Source organism: Boleophthalmus pectinirostris, unplaced genomic scaffold, assembly GCF_026225935.1.
Source record: "Boleophthalmus pectinirostris isolate CB_2022bp ecotype Guang Dong unplaced genomic scaffold, ASM2622593v1 HiC_scaffold_17, whole genome shotgun sequence".
Lineage (NCBI taxonomy): Eukaryota > Metazoa > Chordata > Actinopteri > Gobiiformes > Gobiidae > Boleophthalmus > Boleophthalmus pectinirostris.
In genome coordinates, this window is record NW_026571115.1 from 31,213,109 (window position 1) to 31,234,120 (window position 21,012).

General features: G+C 41.0%; 1 protein-coding gene across 1 annotated transcript in view; it reads left to right on the plus strand.

Annotated features, from left to right (window-relative positions):
• Positions 1-16,154, plus strand: part of LOC110154944 (netrin-1-like) — a 125,852-nt gene extending 109,698 nt beyond the window's left edge. The window contains exons 6-7 of the mRNA XM_020918991.2: positions 547-621; positions 15,835-16,154. Coding sequence (XP_020774650.2) covers positions 547-621; positions 15,835-16,154 — 395 coding nt within the window. The remainder of the gene's footprint in view (positions 1-546; positions 622-15,834) is intronic.
• Positions 16,155-21,012: the final 4,858 nt, after the last annotated feature.

Genomic DNA, 21,012 nt, shown 5'->3' on the forward strand with positions numbered 1-21,012 from the left:
TAATTTATTTTTTATTTTTTGTAGAACCCCGCAGATTGTTCGTCTTTTAGGTACATCTGGTAAAATGTTGAAAAAGCACATGTAAAAAGTAAAAAATATATCTTATTATGAACAAAAAAGTCACTAATAGTGTTTGTGCAGCGTGGTGATTTTTTTCTTTTCACTTGTACACTTGACATGCTCTGAAATGCTTAGTTCTGATCTTTGTATTAGTTTAACAGTTCACATTTTCACAACTTTTTATTTCCAGGATCCTTCAGCGTCAGACTGGGCCATTATGTGTGTGTATGTGTGTACGTGTGCGTGTGTGTGTGCAGCACTGGCCACAGAGCTGGCGGTGTACGCTGAGGTCTGTTTTGACAAACCACTGGAGACCTGCTTTCACCAGTTAGCCTCCGCGCTCCTGCATGTGTTTGACAGTCCAGCTGAGAACTTGTTGACATGTTAGACAAACCTGGAAGCTGCCTCTGTGCTCCTCGGCCCGTGTGCGCTCGGTGCATGTGTATGTGTGTGTGACCGTGTCCTCTGTCCTCTGTGTGTGCGCAGACTGTGACTCCCACTGTAAGGCGTCCAAGGGCAAGATGAAGATCACCATGAAGAAGTACTGCAAGAAGGACTACGGTGAGTGTGTGGGCCAAAAGTTCACATGTCTCTGTTAATAATAATGCATTAGTCTTATAAAACACTTTTCCAGACACTCTACACTTTTGTGCAGTGTTCAGTCACTTCACACTCTGTAGTGGGACGATACTATTGTAGCCACAGCTGCCCAGGGGCAAACTGTGCCCGTGGCAGGCTGCCAATCTGCCTCATTGGCCCCTCTGACCACCACCATCACTCACACACACCACTTTCATACTAGGCAATGCGGTTGAAGTGTCTTGCCTAAGGACAGCAGAGGCCATTGGCGTCCCACTGCAGCATCTGGTGTTCCCATTGGTCTCCCATTCAAGTATCGAAGGTTTAGACACATCCATGTTTATCAAGGAGGAGCTGGCAGTAGAGCTGCTGCTCCATAGTGAGAGGATTGAGTTATGATGGCTCATATGTTCTCAGACACTCTCAGGGGCAGGACCCACTGGGAGGAGACCTAGAACCTGCTGGAGCGACGAGTCTCTGTGGTCTTACAACTCCTTAAGATCCTCCCCAAACCAAATTCTTCTTCTTTTTAAACTGTGCCCTTGGTTTGTTTAATCCTGATATAGATTTGGTTTGGCCTTGTTGTCCTGGTCAAGGAAGGAAAAACTGCAACTGTACTCAAGCCAGAGCAACTAATTTATTTCTTAATATTGTGTGATGTTTAACTCTTTAAGTTTGATTTTAGGAAAGCAATAATATTCTACCACCAATTATATAGTAACTGTACCAGAATACAGTTTCTCAAAAGTTAGTATTCTGAGTATGTATTTTAGGTACTTGTATTTACTGGTACCTTCCCAGCACAGTGTGTGCAAGAACAAAGTATTGAAGTATTCATAAATTCCATTACACCAGTTTGTGGTCATGCTGAATAAATAACATTTTCTGAAACCATGAGAGGAGAAATCCTGACACAGGTTTGGCCCCAGTAGCTCGATAGGAGCAGGTTGATTCCAGCGGCCCCTGCTCTCCCCGACTGTATGTGTCTTCATCTGAACAAAGTGCAGGTGGAGCGTCACTAAAGCTCTGACAGGCGTGCACCGTGTCAAATCTGATCAAGAGGAGCAGAGCACAGCAGACCATGGGTTCATAAGATCATCACCACATCACCACAACACCACAACACCACGATATCACCGCAACATCACCACAACATCATCACACACCACCACATCACGATATCACCGCAACATCACCACAACATCACCACAACACCACGATATCACCGCAACATCACCACAACATCACCACAACATCACCACAACACCACGATATCACCACAACATCACCACAACATCAAGCTCAAAAAACTGCACTCTGTAACTTTTCTTTTAGGGGGTCCACCACCCACATGTTTCTATAACAGTATAGCTTTTCCAGAAATGTGTTATGTGTTTTTAGTGCTGCCTTGTAAAGCTTTTTACTAAGCTAAGGCCACCTCTCCACAGATCTGACCTGTAACTTGGCTTGGAGGGGTCATCTACTTTTCTTAGTGGAGTTAGATCCATTTAATCCCAGAACATTCAAGTCAACACAATAACATCTCCATAGAAACAGGCAGATAGAAAATACTTCACCAGAAGAGTCACATAGTGCATGGTATATTCTCTTGAGAAATTATAATTTTTGTAGTTTAATTATTTAATTTGGCAGTAGAAAAAGTTTTGGATATTCTTTACCACTCTGAGAATATTATTTATTTTTTCCATCCATCCATTTTCATCCGCTTTATCCGGGGCCGGGTCGTGGAGGCAGCAGTCCTATTTATATTTTGCCTTTAGATTTACTCTATAGATTTACTTGTTATAATCTGAAAGCCCTAGAATTTTTAACTTTACATGATGTTGTGAGTTACAGTATTACAAACTTAATACCTTAACTTAAAGGTTGTATAGAGGATTTTTTAAGGGAAGAGCAATACAGCAAGAGTCTTTTTTCAAATGTTGCGCATGCGTGACACGATCTTCCTCCTCCCGCCTCTTTACTCTAGAAATCACGCTTGTTTACATCCAGTGCATGAATTTCTGTTGAAGTGACCTGTCTAGAAGTAATTTAGCGACCGACGCGTCAGTTTTTAGACCCTTTGTCAACTTCAGTTACGCCGTCGCTGGAAGGAATCTCCAAGAATCACCTCAGTTTGTCTTCGCTCCTTTTCGCCTTCTCTTCTTTCAGCGACCTCAAAAACGGATTTTCTTTGGCGGCGAACTGGTTGTGGATTCTCGTCCGCCATCGCAACAAACTTTGTGCGAATTGCGACGAAGCGACGGTTTGAAAAAGCCTCTAAGAACCGCTGCATAAACCACGTAATCCCCGCACGCCGGCAATTCAGTTATACTAGAAACGTAGGGAGTTTGATTGACAACCTAACAGCCAATAGATAAAGAGGGAGCCTCTTTTTCTATTGGCTGATGTTTATCTGGCCTCACTACGTCCACAGTTGATAGATTTTCATTCTTTTTTTTTTTTTTGGTCATAATTCCAAGGCTGCTGCGTCTCTGTAATGGTATTTTAAACTTTTACTGACAATTTGAAACAAAAAAAAAAATCCTCCATACAACCTTTAACTAAACTTAATTAGGCAGTTGCCAGTAGATGACAGTCATTAGAAGGTGTCCAACACAAAATGCAGTATTAGTAATAATTACGCAATCACTGTTTGGTTTCCTCTGACATGTTGACCTGTTATCTCCAGTCCTTCACGTCAGCGCCCTCGTCACATTCTCTGCGTGTGAACCCTGAGCTGCTGTAACCATCTCCTCTTCACTGAGCTCATGTGATTTTAAACTTGGAGAGGCTTTAACACGTTTAGCTGCCCTGGACAGCACCTCTCCTCCATCCCGCCATCGCTCCACTCCTCTGCTGCGCTCTGATTCATTTCTCAGGCCTGTCCCGGCTCCTTTGTGGGCCTTTAGTGCCTGTGTGCTGTGGGGGCTCCGGAGCGGCCCCCGGGGGTCACGGGAAGGGGCCCTCTGTTTAAACACAGTTGCCTGCTCTGAGCATTCCACAGGCCACAAACAGGTGCTAAACTAGGCAGACGGTGACGGATTGCCACCACCAGAGAAAGAAATATGTTTTGTTGATTCGATTTTTGTTTTTCATCACCGCCGTCGCCACGGAAACAGCCCACACAAAGGGATTATGCTCGGGCCTGACACCCTCCTCTGCACACACGGCCACCAGCGGGACAATGAATCAAAGGGCTGCGTGTTTACCCAGGCAGGGAGGGCTCCTCTGGGGTAACAGGGCCCGGATCACTCTCAGGGCCGATAACCCCACAGGACGGGGGCCTCACAGCGCTAATTAAGCACACTAATTTCATTAGGCTCGCCCGAGGGTGGCAGAGGGGGGCGAGCGGCGCGCACTGCCCAGAGACGAGCTGCACAGCGGGGCGTCTGGCTCTGAGAGCGGCCTGCAGCAGCTCAGGCCTGAGGCTGGTTCACAAGTCCAGACCAGCGCTCGCAGACGGGGTTAAAGGGCGTGTAATCAGTCAGTAACGTTTAGCAAATACTAAATAGTGTGTCACTTCAGCTGTTTGATGGAATGTCTGTAATTGTAGACGTTTTACTGGAAGTGTTGGGAAGTAAATGAACACATGTACTGAAAATACAGATTCAGAATTCTACTTTTGATTAAGTGTATTCGGGCACAGTTACTCTTTTATTTAGTGATATTCAGAATACACTTACTTTTCTAAAATCTATGGCAGTACTCTACAGTTTTTTCAGAATTAGTGAGAAAAACAGAAGGCTGATCTTGTGATTTTTCAACTCTAGTTAGACATAAATATATGACAACAAAAATAAAGCTGTTAGTAATTATAGATCACATAATTATATGTCATGTTAAACTATGATATTATGTAACTCGATACAAAAGTATTCAGAGTATTCAGAATATCCTACTTTAGACCAAGGTTCATAATAGAGATTTTAATGCAGGTGTTTAGTATTTAAAGCATCTTTCCCATCACTGATTACAGAGTCTGTAGAACATTGATTGACATTGGCTTCTGCCCTACAAAGACAAAAGAGCTTAACTCTAGTGTGAAACTGAGAAAAATAACAAAAGTATAATAAGGTAATTTGACAACTTGTTGCAATAATGAAGAAATGTTTATATGTGAAAAATATTGAGCTCAAAATTGACCTTTTGTATCATGAGCCAAAAATAAGGAGTTGTGCAAAGGCAAAAGGCAGAAAGTGACATGATCATTATTTGCTTGATTTTCTCCAGACTTCTGTCCATTAAAAGAAAAACACCTCACCAAGGTCGAGTCGTCATGGTGTTTGTTTGAAATGATATAGAAGAGTTTTAGATTTCCTGTTTAGTGCTGATCAGGAACTTGCACAGTGAAACAGTTTGACGCATTAAGTGACTTTGCAGTATAGTTTGTACAGTCTGAATAAATACACAAAATACTTTCACATTAAAGATGATTTAAGTATGATTGAATACAACTGATGGTGTATTTATTGAAGTAAATAAGTAGGTAAGCAAGTAATTTACTTATATAGTACGTTTCACAGACATTTGTCACAAAGACACTTTACAGAGCAGTATTCAGCATTATTCATTCACTTCATACCCGTTGTTGTTGTGGTAAACTACTGTTGAAGCCACAGCTGCCCTGGGACAGACTGACTGATTGGCGCCATCGGCCTGTCTGACCACCACCATCACTCACGCACACTCCACTTTCATACTAGGCAATGTTGGTGAAGTGCATTGCCTAAGGACACAATAACAGTTTTTTTTTTTTTTTTTTTTGTGACTGACGCCCACTGTGGCACCTGATTTTCTCAGCGGTTTCCCATTCAAGTACTAACCAGGCCCAGCCCTGTTGAGCTTCTGAGATCTGACAGGATCAGGCTTGGACAAGCCGGCATGGCAACAATTTCATTTAATTTAATTATTAATTTAATTGAATGTGTTAAGACCCTGTGTCAAGGCCGCAATAAATAGGAGGTGAGAAAACAAAATATATGTATTATGAACTAAATCACAAACAAAACATACACTGTTACTGCCTTTTGCACTTGCACGACTCTTTATTTTTGGCACATGATAAGGTCAGAAGTCAATTTTGAGCTCAATATTTTTCACGATATTTATTCACATAATAAAGGAGGTCTCAAGTACAAACAAAATGACCTGAAATCATTTTTGACCAAACATCATGTCACGGCGTTCTGCCTTTGTAGGGCAGTATGGTTTTCTAGCCTGATTGTACAATTTCATCTGCCCTGAGTCAAACTGATGGTCATGAAATATTTTCAAGGGAGAAGTGTCTTGGTCAAAAATAAAAAAGTTGGGGGCAGGAATCAACTTGTTTTTTAGTAACTGAGCTATTGGCATTTTGAACATTTTTCTTTCTTTCTCAAGTAGCAACTCAAAATTGAATTCAGTCAACTGGACAAAAGTTTTAAAGTGAAGTGAAGTTCATTGGACAGAATACGATGTTGTTTTGCAATAAAGCGTTATCTGGACGACTGAGGGATTACACGGTCTTCTTCTTGAGTGTTATATTCTGTCTCGTATTGATCAGACTGTTCCTATAAAAAAAACAAATGCCCAATGCAGCAGCTTCCATAACCAAGACGTACGGTCCCACCCTGCCCGCCTCGTTTAGCTCGTCTCTTTGGCCGCGCCGAGAAGCCAAAGGTGTGTGTGTGTTTAGCTACACAGTGTGAGGAGAGCGCACTCGAGCCAGTGAAGAGACGTTGGCACAGGCGCAGCGGTCCGGAGCTTATTGGCCCCTCTGTGGGCTCGGGGGTCTCAGGCCGGTTCTCACGCTGCTGTTGGAACGCGCTCTGGGAAGGCGAGCGGACATCTCATGAGGTCGGAACACATCTCCGTCCTTCGGGAAGTTGTTGGGAAGACAAATACTGCCCCCCCACCTCCCCACCCCTCCCGTCCCCCCTCTCGTCCCCCTGCCCGGGTTTCTCCTTTATATGTGGTGTTGAAGGAGAGGGCGCTTTGAATGGCAGGGCTGTGAGAGCTCGGGCCACTCAAAACAACAGAGTTTTCTTGGCGCACAGGGCGTCGTTTGCTCAGAGCGGTTTGAGGCGCACACTCCGACAGCTCGGTGTGGGGTTCAGCGAGCTCAAGATGGCGGCCTGACTGATGACCGGGAAACTGATCATGTAAAGACGCCGCGCCAAGACCAGAATTCTTCCATAATGCTCTGGTTAAATAGTATGCAGGTCATTTAAACCGGCCCGTTTCGGCTCATGACGTGTCAAGTGGGCGATTACTTATGCTCTACTTTGGGGTCTGTGTTATAACCGACCTCCTGCCTAATTTATTCCGACTGTTGCTTTGGTGCGATGCCCAAACAGCATCCAAAACAGACGCAAAGAGGAGGAGCAGCGGTTCTACTCCGAGTTTTACCCAAATGACTGAGCTCCTCGTCCTGTCTCAAAACCCCTGCACAGAAAACTCATTTCAGCTGCTTCTGTCTCTGATTTTGTTACTTCTGTCATGACCCAAAGATCTAACCAAACTGATAAATGTAGAGGTGGAAAAATTAAGTAAAAGTGTCTTTAGTTTTGCTTAATTCCTACTTAAGTAAAACTAAAAGTAACCATCTAAACATTTTCTTGAGTAAAAAGTACATTTAAATTATAATTTGAGTAAAACTTATTTAGTACTTTCAATTATTTGATGTAAAAAAAAAAGGATGAGTCGTAAATCTAATCCAGCACAAATTGTTTTAATCAACTTTTAAGTGATACAGTGCAGACTTTGTACATTTTAAAGATAATTGAGCTTATTAACACTTACCAACACTGAGCTCTTTTTTCTTTTTATAGAAGAAGCGTAAAAATACTGGATAAGAAACCACTCTCATTTCACCACTGCACTATTTTAGATAAGTACAATTTGCTTCATTTTAATTATTTTGTTAATTTTAAATATGGGTGTTTTATATATAAAGTTTTGTATGGACTTCAGCCCCTCCGTTACAGGATTTTATTAAAATTAAAATTAATAAAGACTGTCACTGGGATGGAAACTAGGGGTCTCCTATTATCAATAAGAGAGACTCCGACACTGGACACTTTCAAATCCCACCTGAAACAGCGGCTAAAGGAAAACCAGACTTGTGGACACTTTTAGTTTAGAACTGTCACTTGTTATTGTTTTTTTTTTTGCTGTTAAATTTGTGGTGTCACCTGCCGAAGGACCACAGATGGAAAAGACCATTCTTACTATAATCTGCCACATTTACACTGCAGTGCTGTAGATGATCATTAATATGCACTGTTCCTATTAAATAAGTAAATAAATAAATAAACTTCATAGGAATCAGAGCGCTGATAGCTCTGTCCGGCGGGTCAGGCGCATTTGCATTACATTATTATGTTATTCCCTCTTTTGCGTTTGAACACAAATAACTGTCCGAGGTTTGGCCAAGGGTTTCCTTCGCTTTCCTCTAGAGCGAGGGTGTCAAACATCCAGCCCTCCAAGACCTTTAATCTGACCCTCGGCTGATTTTCTACTCAAATATTTGAATTATATTTTCTATTAAAATATTGTTAATTTTAGCATATCAGCGTCTCCAGCGTCTCTGTACGTGGCCCCTCCCACCAGAGCAGCACAAATGAAGACTTGTCTCTTTCCAAACGCTCTTAAAGGACGATCGTTTTGACTGTTGACCGTGACACCCTCATCAGAAAAATGTCCAAAATGAGAAAAGTGGAGCCGAGTGCAGGATTTTCCAAGAAAAAAATATTTATTCCTATTTGCAAACAAGTTAATGTTAAAACATTGTGTTGAAATTGCATTTTTCTTAAAGTTTCAGGTTGTTCATAATATTATAATATTTAGTAAAAGAAAGAGTTCATCAATTAAAAAAGATTTGTGTAATAGATTTGCGTTTCTCTGCACAAATATTCAAACTTATTGTTATTTTTGGGGTTTATATGACATGAGTTTTCTGATCCGGCCCCTTTTGGGCTCAAAGTAGGTTGGATACAGCCTCCGAACCAAAATGAGATTGACACCCCTGATCTAGAAAATTATTCAATGCACCTTCTTCTTGAATATCATAAACGACGACCTCGATCTGTGGCGTCATCCAAGTTGATCCAAGGCCGACGGACAGTTCTGTACAATGACTGAACATTCTATAGTGAGAATACATTCACACAATTTTCCGGCAGATTATTTTGTTTAGTTTTTTTTTTCCGCATTTTTTATTTTTTTTCTCAATCAGTCTGATTTTACTCAGTAACGAGGGCAGATCCCAGTGTCATGAAGTAAAATACTACTTGATGTAAAATGTACTTGAGTAAAAGTAAAATCACCTATTTCAAAAACTACTTAAAAAATTACAAATGACTCATAAAAACTACTCAATTACAGGAATGTAAGTAAATGTAAACTGTAGGGATGTAACAATAACGGAAATATCGTGATATCGTATCATCAAAGTTCTCAAAATAATATCGTGGACCATCACAATAAATGAAATTACAAGTCTCTTTGCTTAAATGAAGAGTTATGGTGCAGCAAGACAGATGGAACTACATAGACCATGATCCTTTGCTCCATTTCAGTGCAGACTACAAGAAGAAATAACAGTTCTAAGCACTTTTAAGTCTTAGTTCTTTGGATTAAGTCTTGTCAAGGCATTTTAATAGGAAGTTTGGTCAACCTCCACAAAATATCGTAATAAATATCGTACCGTGAAGATCATACCGTGTCAAAATCGTATCGTTACTTTCCACCGTTGTAAATGTAACCCTCTGAAAATGAGTTTTACACATGGATCTAGAAAGGCTCCCACTGAAAACAAATGGAACCAGTGAAACAAAACTTCACTCTGATTGGTCAAAGTGCATCAAGTAGAAAAAAAATAAACTTTAGTTAAATCCAGTCGAGATAAAAGCACAGAGCTCTTCCCCGTCCACAAACACACAAAGCCCTTCCCCGTGCGCGTTTTTCACCAACAAAATAGTCTGTATTTCTGATCAAATAGACCGAGGAACATTCGTCAAGTGTCGCCGTGTTTGTTTTGCTTCGCTCGGCAAAGACCACAACGCCGCGCTGCGATTGGTCGGTTTTCTATCACAAGCAAACGATTCAACAAGACGGATTCTCGGGAGTTTGTGAACTCACACAAGTCGTAAGAATTCACCTTCCTGCCAAAATATGAGAGTAGAAATGTAGACTGACGGGCAAATGTGGAACTTTTGGCTTTTGAGTTCAAATCCAGGTCCCTGTACCGTTCGTTCTTTTGAATTTCAATTAAAAACAAAAAACAATAAAAGGGTAAAACAGTTATTTCATTATTATGTTTTAGTGTCAAACAAAAAACTGATTTCGACCTCTATTTCCAATATTTAAAACAGTCTCGGTGCCTATTTTCATTTTGATATTTTATTCTCCTCTAGCAGCAGAACTTCCAGGGCAAATAAATAAAATAAGAGAGAATAAAATATCAGAATTAAAAGTCATGATGTCTGTTTTTTGATTGGTGTTATTTGAAATTAACTTTATTGAAAATAGAGGTCGAAATCAGTTTTGTTTTGTTTTTTGTTTGACACTAAAGCGGATTAATGAAATAACAAACTGTTTTCCCATTTTATTGTTTTTCGTTCTTAATTGAAATTCAAAAAACGAATGGTACACGGACCGAGGCACAGTCCATAAATTAACCATTTAAAAAGTTGTATTTGGAAAGCCTAAAAAAATTAGATAATTATTTGGTTTTACATTGACAGTGAGAAAAATCACAGAACAGATCATCAACATAAAACTACACTACACATTATGTTTTAACTAGTGCTGTCATGCGATTAAAAAAATTGAGAGATTAATTAATTATGATCTGTAATTAATTAATCTAATTAATCTCATTTTAATCTCACCTAAAAATTGCTGAGAAAAGCCTTCAATTTGAGGTATTTTCATTTAAATTCATTATTACATTATTGTGGCAGATCAAAAGACTGATATAGATTTTAAAAAGTGACTTTATAAAGTCATTTATTGTTTAACAAATCTCTCCAAATTGGCTGTTGAGCCCAAGTCTCCATGAATAAGAAACTGTTTGCTGTAAAGCAGCAAAGACGAGGAAATCTGAACATAATAACTTTTGTCTACTTAAAGACAATAAAAAGTCCAGTCTTTCCTTAACCATATTAAAAATATTATTGATAGAGAAATGCTTTTATATATGAGATCACTGGTTTTAGTCCTTTTTAGACCTACTTTAGTCCTACTTTAGTCCTAGTTTAGTCCTGGAATGGATTAATCCTGGTTTTAGTCCTGGTGTTAGTTCTGGTTTAGTCCTGGTTTAGTCCTGGTTTAGTCCTGGTTTTAGTTCTGGTTTAGTCCTGGTTTAGTCCTGGTTTAGACCTGGTTTAGTCCTGGTTTAGTCCTGGACTGAATTAGTCCTGGTTTTAGTCTTGGTGTTAGTTCTGGTTTAGTCCTGGTTTAGTCCTGGTTTTAGTTCTGGTTTAGTCCTGGTTTAGACCTGGTTTAGTCCTGGTTTAGTCCTGGTTTTAGTCTTGGTGTTAGTTCTGGTTTAGTCCTGGTTTAGTCCTGGTTTTAGTTCTGGTTTAGTCCTGGTTTAGACCTGGTTTAGTCCTGGTTTAGTCCTGGTTTTAGTCTTGGTGTTAGTTCTGGTTTAGAGGTGCACAGGAGGAAGCTCGGTTTACGCCGCGTACACGAGAAAACACGATCCACACGCGGCTCACGGGAGCACGTCGGTGTCCACGCAGTAACTACGGAAGGAAACGTGGTCCGCGCGTTCTCAGGTTAATGACGATGATGAAGGTGTGTGTTTGTGTTTGTGTGTGTGTTTGTTTGTGTTTGTGTGTGTGTTTGTGTGTGTGTTTGTGTTTGTTTGTGTGTGTTTTTGTGTTTGTGTGTGTTTGTGTATAGGACAGTAGTGCAGACATCATGAGTCTATGCAGGTTGTTTTCACCAGTGACATTTAAGTTGTAGGCGATATTATATTTGTTATTTTCTTTTATATTTCACGTCGGGAGAATAATTTCCAAGACACGAATGTGTTTTTACCTGTGCACTGCTGCCTCTGTTCTACTGGCTCTTCGACCTCGTCCATTGTGCGACTGACGCCGTAAACGTCGCTCTTACTGCGCGTGTTTTGTGTGGGTTTGCCGAAATTAAAAAATGTATAAATGTGTTTTTTGTTTGTGCGTGTGTGTGTGTTGTTGTTGTTGTCCCAACAACACATAAAAACAAGTTTTATAATAAAGCAACTCACATACAGAAACACTAAAGTTAGAGATTAAAAATGAGATTAACGCGATTAAAAAACATAACGCGCTAAATATGACTGTAATTAATTAATCGCAATTAACGCGATAATTTGACACCCCTAATTTTAACCTGCGTGAAGTTGGCCCCAATCAAACGCAAACCTACACAAAAACTATGTCAATTGTTTGTGCTAAATTTGTGCTGCAGATAGTTTTGTTTGTGTTGCTTTAGTTTTTGAGACATTAATGATTCTTTTATAGGTCAAATTGGATTCAACCAGCCCCGAAGAAGCTTAAAAATGCTCTAAAACGACCCAAAACGGTGTCAGTTGTTTGTGCTGCAAAAAAGTTTCGTTTGTGTGATTATGGTTCTTATGATCTTAGCATTAGTTTTAATTTCAGCCGATGACGTCATCCAGCCCCTCAAAATGTTAAACAGCCTCAAAACAAGCAAAAAATGATATGAAATGTTTGTATTTCATTTGTGCTGTGAGAATTTTCATTTGTGCAGGGGTGTCAAACTCAAATTCACAGAGGGCCGAAATTAAAAACTGGGACTAAATCGTGGGCCAAACTAAATATTTATTTTAAAAAGTCAAAAACATCTGCAGGTTTTCTCTTCTTTCGAGACATGTAATGTTAAACCCTTTCTTATTAACACTGAATCCAGAACAAGCATAATAATAAAATAATAACAACATTTTATCTCTGTAGGCAGTGAGTCAGCTCTAATACATGTTTGATATAATCTCGCGGGCCAAATATAATTATATCGCAGGCCAAATTTGGTTTAGTTTGGTTAGTGTAACATGTCTGTGCTAGTATATTTTGAAAATTATGAATTATTATTTTGCAGAAATTGACAACGTTTTTTGTTGTTTTGTGTTTGTTGTGGGTGTTGCTTTATGTTTTTGTGTTTTGTTTTATGTTGAATATTGTAATTTGTTGTTGATTGTTGTTGTTTTTTGTTTGTTTGTTTTAAAATGTTATATTCAGAAAAAATTTAAAAAATATATATATGACGTCATTTCCGATTTCGATGCCGAACTTTTGCGCTGCATACGGACTGAAGCAGGACTGATCCAGGTCCGGGACCAGACCGGGACCAGACCAAGACTAGACCGAGACTGAGATCAGAACTGAAACCGGGACCAGAGCAGGACTGAGACCGAGATCAGGCCGGGACCAGACCGGAGGCTCAGAGCACACGACAGGGCCAGAGCACGAAGCTGAGACTCGGACCCCGCGGAGGCTTGGAGTCAAAGCTCGGAGTCCGCTCTGGTCCTGCTCTGGTCACGCTCTGGTCCCGGTCTGGTCCCGGACCTGGATCAGTCCTGGTTCAGTCCGTAAACAGTTGTTTTTTCGTTTTCTTAATTTTGTTTTTATAATGAAAAACGAATGAACGAATGATACACGGATTTGCCACTTCTAGACACGACTGAACAACTGAGTCACTGCGAACACGCCGACAATCCGTTGGTCCCAGACAGCACCCTCCCTACACGCCACAACTGAACGAAGCCCAGAGTCACCGTGAACACAAACAAACAAACCACTCACCCATCCAACTGTTGTGTTTCGTTTAAAGTCCGGTGCGGTTTATTTGTGAAAAAAGTTCAAAAATAGACAATTTAGTGACACCTTATAAGACAGAGAGCCCTATAGTGTGGAAAATACGGTAACTTTTGATTGGTTTTGATTCATATTTTATATAATAATACAGACTTCTGCACTTTTGCATCGACAATACAGACTATGAACGAACTGTTACTATCTCAAAAACTAAAACAGCACAAATGGAGAACAAACAATTGACATAGTTTTTGTGTAGGTGTGCGTTTGGTGCGTGGCAAACTTCACCGAGGTTATATTATACTTTCTCCATCAGCCTCTCCTGGTTCGAGATTGACACTTGCTCACGCTCTGTGGCTAATTGCACATTCCTAGATTAAGTCATGTATCCAGGCACTTAACTCTGGGAACACATCATGCCAGCGTTTTTGACTTGTTTGCCTGTTGGAGCGCTCTCTCTCGTCGTCTGAATAGCTAACAGATATTTGGCGCTGTGTTGGCAGGACTCTGATGTGAGCTGAACTGGACGCGGGAAAACTCGGAACAATTGTTTTTCACTTATTTGCAGATGTGGTTGTGGAGGGACGGCTCAGGAACAATTAGCTGTGATGGCGGATATGGCAGTGACGATGTGTTGTTTTTGCCTTCAGAACAGTGGGTGGCTGTGGGAGGAAGAGTATCTGGTCTAAACGTTTTCCAAAGCGCGATCCAACTGTGTCACCGCACTCATCGCCGACATTGAGTTTTCAAATGGGGGAAATATATACATCGAAAACAGTCTGAAAGCTTCCAGAATCAACAGAATCTAATTTAAATTTGGAGGGGTCATTTAAAAAAGCTCCACCTATTTTTTTCATTTTGGATGTTTTTATTAGACATCGAACTAAATGTGATTTTTCATGGCTGATGCCGTTTGTTTACAATCCAGAGAAACCAATGTTCTGCTGATATTTCTGGGACAAATGTAGCGATGATTTTGATTGATAGTTTTTCCCCCAAACCGGTGAGAGCTGTGTAGTCACATTTTGTGCGGTTATTTCTTCACACTGAAGTGTCCAAAAAAAACTTTGGGTACTACGGATATTTTTAAGCAGCGCATTGGCCATCATTTCTGTGCTAAAGATTAAAGATTGATAGCTGATAGTAAAAAGTGCAAATACTGGCCCCATATATCTTTCAACTGCTCTCTAGTTTTTATTGCACTGAAAGTCGTCCTTACACTGAGTGAGCTTGCATATCTACAAACCTGACTCTTATTTGGCCTGAAAGAGGGATAATACCTGCTTGTCTTCATGGAAATATTGATCCTTTGGCTATAATATTCCTCGGTATGGCATAAAACTTGTACAATAGGATCGATCCCCTGTGGGGCCAAAAAGAGACTCTTAATCTCAGTGGCACTATGTCGGTTAAATAAAGGTCAACTTAACTTTCAATTTTCATGGAATCATGCAGGTGATGTGCTAGCCAGGCTGGCGCCACCTTGTGCCTCTAATTGTGCTCAGTGTCATTTTTCTACAGTGACTAGGTCAGGAATCACAATACTCTAGACGGTTGGCAAGGAGCCTGGAAGTTGACCGCGCACCATCCAATCAGCGAAGAGCTGTGAATCTGGCAATTATTTGGGACACCACTGAGCGTACATATATCACGACCAAATAGCAGCGATTGGTTAAATACAAAGAGTACCCGCCTACCGTCGAGTGAACGAATCCTAATGTTGCGGGGTCAGATGGTGCTACGAAGTGAAACCGGCTGATGAATCTGGCTAGTGATGGTGCCACCTCCAGAATGTTATGTAATGGTGACTGAAATATGGTCAAAGATTGTGAATTTCAGTTTTTCATATATATGCTCTGCTTGTGTACAAGTCTCTCCATGACCAAGCACCAAAGTACATGTCTGACATGTTAGTGTCATATGAACCATCTCGCACTCTGAGGACCTCAAGGACCGACCTCCTGCTCGTGCACAGAGTCAGGACTAAACACGGGGAGTCAGAGTTTCAGATTCATGCAGCTAAAACCTGGAACAGTCTTCCTGAACATGTGAGACAGACTCGACTTTGACACCGGTTAAATTCAGGCTCAAAACAGTTCTGTTCAGTTGCGCATATGACTGAAAGATTTTCATTTCCTCTCTTCTCTTTAATTTAATGTCTCTCTCTCTCTCTTTTTAATTTTACGATTATTTATGTTTTGATTAGTTTTTATTGTGATTTTAATTGATGTGTTTCTTATTCTGTAAAAGCATTTTGAATTACTTTTGTATACAAATTGTGCTGTACAAATAAACTTGCCTTGCCTTTATGAAAATTTGCAATAAATAATTCATGTTGTTGTTTTACTGCAAACCTTCCTCTCTAACATTTCTATCTTGTCTTCCACAGCTGTCCAAGTCCACGTCCTGAAGGGAGACAAGGCGGGCGAGTGGTGGAAGTTCACCGTCAACATCATCTCCGTGTACAAACAGGGCGAGCACCGCATCCGGCGCGGGGACCAGCTCCTGTGGGTGAGGGCCAAGGACGTCGCCTGCAAGTGCCCGAAGATCAAACCCGGCCGCAAGTACCTCCTCCTGGGCACGGACGACGACTCCCCCGGTCAGAGCGGGGTGGTGGCGGACAAGGGCAGCCTCCTCATTCCCTGGAAGGACCTGTGGGGGCGCCGTCTGAGGAAGTTCCAGCAGCGCGATAAGAGGGGCAAGTGCTAGAGTTAGAGGAAGAGAAAAAGAACTGGAACTAAAAAAAGATGGGTGGAAGAAGGAGGAACTTAGAGGTATAGACTGAAGAAGAGACTGCTGCTGCTCGGAAGTACCTGGCGTTGGTAGGAACTTTGGTGGAAGGAGTTCGCTCGACAGCTGGTCCGTTTGTGTTGTTTTGTAATTGCAGAGTTTGCACCGAATGTTACAGTTAGGGGTGGGCAATATGGCGGAAAAAAAAAGTACCACTTTATAATAACTGAACTTAATAAAGCATGAACAAAGACTTAATCCATAATGAAGAAATAGTTTTATTAGTCACTACTAGGTAAGAGGTTAGGGTTAGAAATTGGGGTATTAATCAAGTATAGCCAGAGTTATTAATGAACTACTTGCTCATAATGAGTTGAAGTTGAACTTTGTAACATTTCTGGCAATGTCTCCATTGAGGCATTTTTGCTTTGCCCAGAATTTTCCACAATGGCATTAAACTGGAGGAGTTCAAGTATCTTGGGGTCTTGAGGATGGAGCGTGAGACTGACAGGTGGATCGGTGCAGCGTCGGCAGTGATGTGGTTGCTGTATCGGACCATTGTGGTGAAGAGGGAGTTGAGCCGAAAGGCAAAGCTCTCGAGTTACCATCAATCTACATTCCTCCCCTCACTTATGGTCATGAGCTCTGGGTAACGACAGAAAGGATGAGATCGCGGATACAAGCGACCAAAATGAGTTTCCTCTGCAGGGTGGCTGGGCGCTCCCTTAGAGATAAGGTGAGGAGCTCAGTCACACGGGAGGAGCTCAGAGTAGAGCCGCTGCTCCTCCAGATCGAGAGGAGCAGCTGAGGTGGCTCTGGCATCTGTTCTAGATGCCTTTTGGGTCCCTCTCTTAGGCGGAGGTTCTGGGCATGGGCCCAGAAGGAGGCCCCAGGGAAGACCCAGGACACGCTGGAGGGACTATGTCTCTCAGCTGGCCTGGGAACACCTTGGAGTCGCCCCGGAGGAGCTGGAGGAAGTGTCAGGGGTGAAGGAAGTCTGAGAGTCCCTGCTTAGACTGCCCCCCATGACCCGGCCCTAGATAAGCAGAAGAAAATGGATGGATGGCATTAAACTCGAGACAAACAGGTAGCACCACCAGGCCAAGCTACAGGTCAGATCTGTGGAGAGGCAATACCACCCACATTAAAAATGCATGTGTTTCAATGTATTTTTGATTGAAAAAAATACAATGTATTAAATACTAAATAAGTTTAATGCTATATTGTGGAACTTGTAAGGCAAAGCAGCATCTCCCTGGAGACAAGCAAGTGGCGGCCTCCCATCCGAAAAGTTACAGAGTACCTTTTAGTCTTTGTTTGTGCTTTAATAAGACTCATTCAAATGTAGTTATTATGAAGTGTTACCAAAATATTACATGGCATTCTCAGTGTGGTCATGAGTTAAAATGCTCAATAAAAAAAATAAAATAAAAATCACAGTTCACTCTGATTGGGTGGATGCTCCTATCAGTCACTCTGAAAATGAGGGAACCTGACCACGAGGAGGTGTGGGCAGGGAAATGCAGGTAAAGATAGATGTTCAATGTTCAATACAAGGATAGATCATAATATCGTCATACTGCCCGCCCCTAGTTACAGATTTGCCACATTTGTCTATTGTATGCCATCCTGGGAAGTCCTGGTGATTTTATGGGACATTACATCTACTGTACTGACTTTGGTTTTGCAGTTGCATGGAATTCTCATATCGTACTCTAACAATGTATTTGTATGGTTTGGTAATGTTAGTGTTAAATGTTTGATGACTCCGAAACCTCAAGAACCACTGGTGTCTTACAAAGTGCCGTACATGCTCCCATAGTAAACTGTGTCCCATTCATCAGAAAAAACCTGTGCTTTGGATGTTTCAGAAGAAGGCAACAAACTAAACTTTTCCTTCAGTGCCATTAATAAGGAACATATTTGTATAAATACAGTGAATAGTCAGATATGAGTTTAACTTAAAAAGCCACTGTTCTGTCTGGCTTCAAAACAAAAGTTTCTGCTTCTACAACACGACCACTAAGTACAAATAAATTCAGGCCATGGCATCTAAAGGCGTTTGATGTAAACTACATATAAATGAGGACAGCTGCTTCAGCCTAATACAGAATAGGCGAGTTTCAGCTGACGTCATTGTTATTAAAAGCCCGCGTTGCATGCTGGGAAATATTTTGGTCGGAGGCAAGAAACACGATAGCGGTCAAACACAGTGGGTAACCTCGCGTATTTATCCCCGATAATGGTAAATTCCTGCTGCATTATCGGATGCACAAATAGAAGCACGGAAGAAGGAAAATGTCTTTTTCGTATTCTGAGTGAAAAGAACCGCTAACGGCGAATTAAATGGCTTTCAAACATTCGCAGAGCAAACGTAGAAGATCCTAACAAACCGTGGACTCCAACAAGTTCAACAACACTTCGAGACTCTTGGGAGGTTTTCATCTTTTCTGCTGTGAATGGCCCAGGAGTTTCCACCAAGTCATTGTGGATATCGCCCAAGTGAATATTTGTCCAGGTAGTTGGCGATTCTGACCAGAAATTTGGTTTGGTTCCACCTTTTGTCGGGGTTGAAAAGGGTGATTTGGCGTTCATCGATGCTTATGACCAATTTCTGGTCAAATGGTCTTGGGTCCTCTGCCGTTAGAGTGGATAAATAACCGGGATCAATACCCTTTACGTGCTTTCTCGCTCCGTCCGTCATGTTGAATTAGTGCTTATTGCCGCCGACCAAAATAATTCCCAGCATGCAACGCGCGCTTTTGTCAACAATGAAACTATATGGGACACTTAAACACTTTATCGTGAGCTGTGTGCTGTCACGGTGACCTCTGCCCTGTAAATGTGTGCATACAGTGTTAAAGTAGATGACGCCGTAGAGGTGCTAAACGTAGATTAGACACGTCAACCATGCACTTATTTTGACTCGTTTGTGAACATATGAGATGCGTTCACAAATATACAAACGTGTACACAAATACATGGCATATAAAGTACTTGGATTCTACTCTGTTGAAGGTAAAGCTCCAGTAAAATGTATGCATTCTACGTTTATTTTTCTCCGAGGACCTGTTTGTATAACTCAAGCTCAGCTCATGTTGAAACCACATCTACATAAAACAAAGGACTTCTCCTGTCGTAACGCGTGACGTGCTGGGCTTCACGTTTTGATCGTTTAACGTGATCATTTGAGAATCTGCGTTCTCGTCATGATCACACGAACCACTGCCACATGCCTGCGGACTGTAGCGCACTGATGCTAACACTTATGTGCATATTAATGTACAGATGTATGAATAACCTGTGGAGTGACCATGGCCCGTCACATATGTTTATTGTTGATCCTTTTTAGGACTGGAAAACCTGTGGACTGGTACTGGACACAAAAGGGCGGCACATTTCCTCCATGTTAGCTGTATTTACCCAATAACTCTGTATGTCTCAATAATTCCAGAGGTTTATTAAAAGGGAATAACCACAGACAAATGTAAATGTCACTCACTCACCTTCTCCACAGACCAGAGACCTCATGTTGGACCAGTTCAAACTCTCGGGCTTATCGCTGTGAATAGGTCAGCTTGTAAATGTTGTTTAGTAGAGTCCGTTGCAAATGTCTTGTAATACTAATATATGATGTTTATCTCAAATGAATATATTTAATGACACGTGAAATGTTGTGGCTTTTGTGGTTTTTACGTTTCTTTTGTTTTTTTTTTTACTTGGGTTGTATTTGCGTTGATCTGTAGATAATAAAAGTATGAACCGTTTGTACCCCGTTTGGCTCCTAAGTGACCAGCTAGAAGTGAATATTAATTCTATCTGAAAATAAAGATGTGTTCAAAAAAACGTCATCCAGGTTTCATTTTTTGTTGATCTTCTTCCCGTCACACACAGATTTTCGTGTAGATATACTGTAAGTAGGTAAAGTGTCTTGCCCTATGACACAACAACAGTATGCACACTCTGAAAATTGAGGTTTAAAGCGAATTTTGTTGCTAAAATGATGCTGTAAACTGAAATAATTTACACAAAATAACTTTTTAGTCTTAACTGCAAATTCAATCTTATGCGTTAATAAAAGTTAGGAGTAACACTGACACAAATATCTACATTTTTAAAAGCAAAAGTGTCCTCCTATGAATGGCAAAGAGAAATTCAGTTTGTCGACTGGACAAAAGTCTGCAGGGAAGAGCTAACTAACTCCTAACTAACTACTCTGAAACTAACACACCTACTTGTGTACAGTTGTGTTAGTTAGTTAGGCCTAGTGAGTGTGGGGTCTTGACGGTGAACTTCCACCACTCACCCGCCTTGTCTCCCTTCAGGCCGTGGACTTGGATGGCTGTGGAAGACAAGATAGCAACGTTAGAGAGTTTGCAGTAAAACAAAAAACAAATTATTTATTGTAAATTTTCAGAAGGCCAGGCAAAGAAAGTTTATTTGTATAGCACATTTCGTACAAAAAGTAATTCACCGTGCTTTACAGAATAAGAAATACATTCAAATCACAATAAAAACATATCAAAACTTAAATAATCATCATAAAATGAAAAAGAGACGTCAAATGAGAGAGAAGAGGGTGGAATTAAAAAAAAAAACTTTCAGTCATATTCAGTTAAACATAAATGTTTTGAGCCAGGATTTAAACAGTCAAAGTACAGGTCTGTCTCACATCTTCAGGAAGACTGTTCCAGGTTTTAGTGAACCTGAAACTCTGACTCCCCGTGTTTAGTCGTGACTCTGGGCACCAGCAGGAGGCCGGTCCTTGAGCTCCTCAGAGTGTGAGATGGTTCATATGATAAGGTGACCAAACGTCAGTTTTCCCCGGACATGTCCT